Below are 6,000 nucleotides of genomic sequence, written 5' to 3'. Positions count from 1 at the left end.
ATGTAACAACACTTAATGAACAGTTTGAGAGGTTGTGCTAATACTGGGCTGTCGACAGTAATCTGCACCCTTTTGGTCCTAACCTGTCAATGAATGAAAACGAAAGTACGAGGCGAACCCGCGTCCTCCCAGCCGGCCTCCGTTGTTGTTACAGACGTGGACCAGCCAGCACGTTAGCCCCGCCCTCTCAGACGTGGCCCAATCATTGCGCGCACCGGCGCCGGCCCGCCGGTGACGCGGCCCAATGGGAGCTCGCCGCGTTCCAGCGGGAGGGTGGCGCTTGCGAGCTGGGCACGCCGTCGCCTCACGACCAGAAGCCGGTGTGGGGGGAGTTGGAGCGGCGCGGCTGGAGGCCTGTTGTCCGGGAGCCGGCGGAGTGGCGTGGCGTGGCGCGGCGCAGCCGGAGGTTCGAGTGCCGGTAAACCGCGACGGGAATAAGGGGGGATCAGCTGGGAGTTGGCGGCTTGGTGCCCGAGTGCCGTTACCGCGCGGCCTGAGGCTCAGTCCCGTCCACCCCCACCCCCCACCCTCCTCGATACCGGGTGAGTATTCGGCGTGAGTTTGCAGCTTTGCTGCCGGGGGTGAGGAGCCGGAGCCCCTTGGGTCCCTACTTCCAGCAGCTCGGCCACAGCCCGACCCGAATTGCCGCGCTTGAGCCCCGGGGGTCACTCGGTGAACATGGGCCCCCCCCCCCCCCCCGGCACCGTGTACGCGCCTCTGCCTTCGACCGCGTCACCTTGCTGCTGGGTTCGGGGGGGGGGGGGTTACTGGAGGGTGAGGGTGTGGGCGACAAAGGTGGTAACTGGAGTGACCAGGGTCCCCGGAGAGAAAGGCAGGTGGGAAGTGGATGAAATTGTGTCGGGGGTGGGGGGGTGGTGGCTGGGGGGGGGGGGGGAATTTGATGTGGTGGGGGATGGGGTGTTTGTGGGAGGGGGGATAGGGAGGGGTGGCTGGGACGAATGGCTGCGGGAGCCGGGGGAATGAAGGGTTGCTGGATAGGAGTTGGGCCTGTTTTGTGACTGTGACACACTTCCAGCTGTAAATAGGTAAGATTTAGTCTGAGTGTTCATTTTCATGTCACTAATATCTATCAAAAATAGTAGTGGTCCCAGCACTGTCCCCTTGGAGTGAATTACTCTGCCTCTCCTCAGTCTGTGAAACAACCTTTCACCAAGGCTTTAGGCTCCTAGGTACTTTTCCTGTCTGTGCTGTCCTTTTTATTGTATGGGCATCAATTTTGTTAACCAGAGTTTCTCTACCACAACATCAAAAAAACGACTCCATCTGGGTTTAACAAATCAGTGCTTAACTTTGGGGATTTCTCCAAATGAATTTCATTTCCCACTCACCCCTTGTCCTTTGTGTTGCCTTTGGAAGCTTACCCACCACTGTGGTTAAACTGACAAGTTTGTGATTGAATGGTTTATCTTTGCACCCTTTTCAAACAAAGGTGTATAATAAGGATTGGAAGATTGATTCAGGTTTCTGAAGCTTGGGATACGTGTCATTTTATCTGGGTGACTTACTTTAAGCATTGCTAGTCTTAGTACTACTTCCTGTATCTGCCAACTTAGGTGTATTGGAACAATTGCCTAAGTACTAGGAAGGAAAAGAAGAGATAAGGAAAGAGTAAACAGACAGATGCACAGGAAGGATCTGAATGTATGCACAGGAGATTGAAAATGGATAACGCGACAACTGCCAACGGCAGGTTAAATATCAGTGAAGGTGGAGCCGGAAGAAATCTGTCTGTTTGGACACACAATATGCAGATCAGAAGTGAAGGCAGCAGATTCTCAGGCCTCTGCAGATGGATGATTTATTTCCATCGCTATCCTTGTAGACATGAGGGGTCAAGGATGACTTCTATTTCAGATCAGAGGATTAACAGTATAAGTAGGAACAGAAGTAGGCCATTCAACCCCTTGAGCTAGTTCCACCATTCATTGAGTGAAACCCCTCAAACCTCTCCCAGAAAATAATGGGAGAATCTTGTGCTACTTGCCTGATGATGGTGAATGTGTTCTCCCATTGCTTTCCAGATGGGTTGGTGGATCCCAGTGTGCAATTCATCTGTTTATTTTTACTTTGTTTGCTCAGTTAGACATTTTAGCAAGTTTCCTTTTTTATATAAATTACTCCACCTTTTGCAATTAAGCTGATCTGTTGATAAATGCAAGCTGGACTACATCTTTATCAATTTAATTATTGCAAATAGACTAGGTTTTGCATATTGCCCCTTTTATCTGAGACAGTAATAGGATTTCAGCCTGCAATAATGGCCTTCTGTCTCCGGTGGAGGTAAATGATTTGGCTTTAACAAGCCTGAGCCAAGTTTCTGATGGCTGCAGAATCGTGTGAAAAAGAGAACACAAAAGGCACAAATTGTTCTTTTGTCATTAATTGGTAGATCATCAATAGCCATCAAATATTGACAAACATTTCGCATCTAATGTTATGGGGTAATTTTAAATCTCAAAGGCAATCCCAACCTGTCTACTGCCCATTTTAATGGAGGTTGGCCAGCATGGATGGATGATGGGCAACTAGAATATTTTGAGGCTAGGTATCTCAGTAAAATTTAACCTGAATTTTAAGTTAACCCATGGTGAGTTGATTTTGTAGATCTTAGGAAGCTTGGCAAGCTGAATGAGTGCCCTGGTTATGAGAGGAATTTAGAGTAATTGTACATGCTAAGTGAGATGGTCTAGCTCTGGAAGGTGAATCTGCATCAACTGGGCGACTGTATGGTTCCAAAACCAGTGTGATCTCTGACTAGCAAGTGCAGGTTAAATGCTTGATCTGTGTCACAATGCTTTATGCTGTAACATTGTTGGTACCTGTGTCCAAAGTGCTTCAGCACTTAAGTTTATTAAAAGCTCCGTGGCTCTCTGTTGTTTATATGATGAGACTTATCCAATTTTATGTTTGTGTTGTGCAAGTATCCACTATGGAAGGTGAAATGCTTTTGTATGACCACAGGATCCATCAATATAAATTTTAGGAAACTTGTTTTAGTGTGTGAGTTTGATCCTTGACTTCCCTCCTGCAGGTGAACCTTTTTGCAATGTACAGAAAGATGGGGCAGCTGATCTGGGTTTTACTATGCTTCACACTTGCTCACCTAGCCTTGCATACAGGTATGTCTAACTTGGATTTAAGTCATTCATGCCAATTATTTTAATAAGTTTCTTTGTTTTTTGATACATTTAATGGACATTACTGTGGTGATGCATTATGGAATATTATGGAATATGGTGCTGTTGAAGGTGCACTCTCTTGTGATGAGTGATGCTTTCATTTGTATAAACCTGTCATGAAATGGATCAGATAAACCTGTTTGTACTTTGAATGTATCCTGCACTTGGATAAGATTGGCGTTGCTAGCATTTTAGCTTCATCCTGTATATAACTTATTGCTGTCATTGAAATTTTTATTGTACTAATCTTAATTAAAGAATCTATTTAAACTAGAAGTAACCTGGGAGGGAGTGGTTGGAGCTGTATGTTCCATGCATGTTTAATGTTTTGATGGTTCTTTTAGAGGCCACTGTTGATTCAATATACAGATTGCTGCTGCAAAATAAAGGCTACTGTTAATGACTTGCTGCACAGCAGGTTATGAATAAAATACCACTATCACAATAGTGGCCAGGTGTGGGAGCTGTTGTGAGAAATAATGCTCTGAAGAGCTTCAATGTAAGATGTTTGAATGGAAGAAGATTTGGTCCCTTCACTCAAAGCAATTAATTGAGTCATCTGAAAGCAGCATTTGCAGGCCAGTATGGAAATATTTGGTCCTGACTATGCGTGAAAAAAAGTGTGCTACTTATGAATCCTCTGTTCATACAGTTATTTTCATGTTACTTTTTAATTCTCTCCAGGTTATTTTAATGCAGTACTATCGTCTCACTATTTATGCTGGAACCTAGCCAACCAGTAGACTGTCATCCACAAATGAGATCATAGATAATGAACAGGAGTTTTTTAATCTCAAGTTCTCATTAACCCTGTAGCTATTCACTGTGTCCATGGGTATTCCTGGTTGTCATTGACTAACTTGGAAAAGCTTAGGTACATTTGCATGTTCAACAAGCTCCAAGCTTCTTCCTGGGTCATGTTATTTTTCTCTCTCGCAATGAAGATCAGTTTTTGAGAGGATGTTCCTCGTGAACTAACATGAATTCTAAAAATGGATTCTTTCTTCTCTGCCTCTTCACTTGCTATTGAGTGTCTGTCTGACTGCCTTTGTGCTCCTCTCTATACAGATTCGGTAGCAGTGATGTCAGTTGATTTGGGCAGTGAATGGATGAAAATTGCCATTGTGAAACCAGGTGTTCCCATGGAGATCGTATTAAACAAGTATGTACACCTGGCCTGATTTAACACCCAAGGACAGCTGATTTGAGCCTTAATGGTACTCAGCTTTTGTATGTTGTTGCAGGGAGTCGAGAAGGAAAACTCCGGTTGCAGTTTCTTTGAAGGAAAATGAACGACTCTTTGGGGACAGTGCAGTGGCAATGGTGAGGTTTTGGTATATTAGATACTTGCTTAAGAAATAAACAGTGTCGAAATTGATCTACCTATATATTTGCAGAACAAATTGAGTGCTGCCTTCAGGTTCTTTCATTTCTTCTTCTTGCCATACACCCTTCCTGTGACACCTGCTGAATGTGATGGCTGTAAAGTTTTATGTCTCGTGTAGCTCTCTTGTACCTCATATTCTTGGATGTTCTTCCATTGCAAGTGGGGATGGTGTTGATGAACTGTTAATGCTGACTTAGTTAAGAAGAAAGAAAGGAATTCTATCACAATCCAAGTTTCTCCTAAATTGCATCAAAGCTAATGTTGTAATGATACATTGCATCAAAAGTCATCACTTTTATGATCCAAGCAGCTGTTGTCTTCTATAATAAAGATAGAAGATGCTGAAAGCATGCAACAGGTCAGGAAACATCTGTGGAAAGAGAAAGTGTTAACACTTAAGTGAATCTTTATCAGAGCTGAGAAAGAGATGTTTCTAGCATTTTCTGTTCTTGTTTCAGATTTCCAGCATATGCAGTTTTTCTTTGGGCATTATCTTCTGTTTCTGCCTCATTTGAAAGAATGATGATAATGATTTTACATTTAGGTGACTGAGGCAGATATTTGCATCCAAAGTAACGGTGTGTATCTCCTTCATAGTTATGCTGAGTTATCTGTTTCATGGTTTGCCCAAGATCCCCACAGTTACACAGTGAAGAGCTTTATAGATTTTTCATTTGTGCATTAAGTATCAATGTCTTCCAAGATGTTTTGCAGATAAGATTTAGTGTTAATGTCTAACCAGTGTATGATTTGCATGCTGCTGTGCTGCTTGTGTAGGCTCTTGGGGTGCATCGATGTTGAATTCTCTAAGTTGGGTTTTCATTGTACTCCACAGTCAGCGAAGAACCCAAAGGTTGTGTTCCGCTACCTCCAGGATCTTCTGGGAAAGCAGCTGGAAAACCCACAGGTAGAGCTATACAGGAAGCGTTTTCCTGAACATCAGTTGGTGGCAGCCGAGCAGCGAGGAACTGTTCTCTACAAAGTGTCTGAGTAAGTATTCGCTCTGCATAAGAGTATAGGGCATTACAGAGTCGTGGCTGAAAGAAGTTCACAGCTGGGAGCTGAACATCCAGGATACACATCCTATCGAAAAGACAGGCAGGTGGACAGAAGGGATGGAGTGACACTGTTGGTAAAAAAAAAAATATGAAATCAAATCCTTAGCGAGAAGGATCAGAAGATGTAGAATCCTTGTGGGTAGAGTTAAGAAACTGCAAGGGTAAAAAGACCCTGATGCGAGTTGTATACAGACCTCCGAATAGTAGCCAGGATGTGGGGTACAAATTACAGCAGGAGATAGAAAAGGCATATAAGAGAGGCAATGTTACAGTGGTCATGGGGGATTTCAATATGCTGGTAGATTGGGAAAATCAGGTTGGTACTGGATCCCAAGAGAAGGAATTTGTAGAATGC

General features: G+C 44.1%; 1 protein-coding gene across 1 annotated transcript in view; it reads left to right on the top strand.

The window, feature by feature from the left end:
• Positions 1-246: 246 nt before the first annotated feature.
• hyou1 (hypoxia up-regulated 1) overlaps positions 247-6,000 on the top strand; it is a 31,481-nt gene continuing 25,727 nt past the window's right edge. The window contains exons 1-5 of the mRNA XM_052039836.1: positions 247-542; positions 3,053-3,140; positions 4,269-4,362; positions 4,445-4,523; positions 5,423-5,577. Of these exons, the coding sequence (XP_051895796.1) occupies positions 3,068-3,140; positions 4,269-4,362; positions 4,445-4,523; positions 5,423-5,577 (401 nt within the window). The 5' untranslated portion in view covers positions 247-542; positions 3,053-3,067. The remainder of the gene's footprint in view (positions 543-3,052; positions 3,141-4,268; positions 4,363-4,444; positions 4,524-5,422; positions 5,578-6,000) is intronic.

Source organism: Pristis pectinata, chromosome 27 (genome assembly GCF_009764475.1).
Source record: "Pristis pectinata isolate sPriPec2 chromosome 27, sPriPec2.1.pri, whole genome shotgun sequence".
Classification (NCBI taxonomy): Eukaryota; Metazoa; Chordata; class Chondrichthyes; order Rhinopristiformes; family Pristidae; genus Pristis; species Pristis pectinata.
Note: the sequence above shows the minus strand (reverse complement) of the source record. Positions and strands in the feature narration are given on the sequence as shown.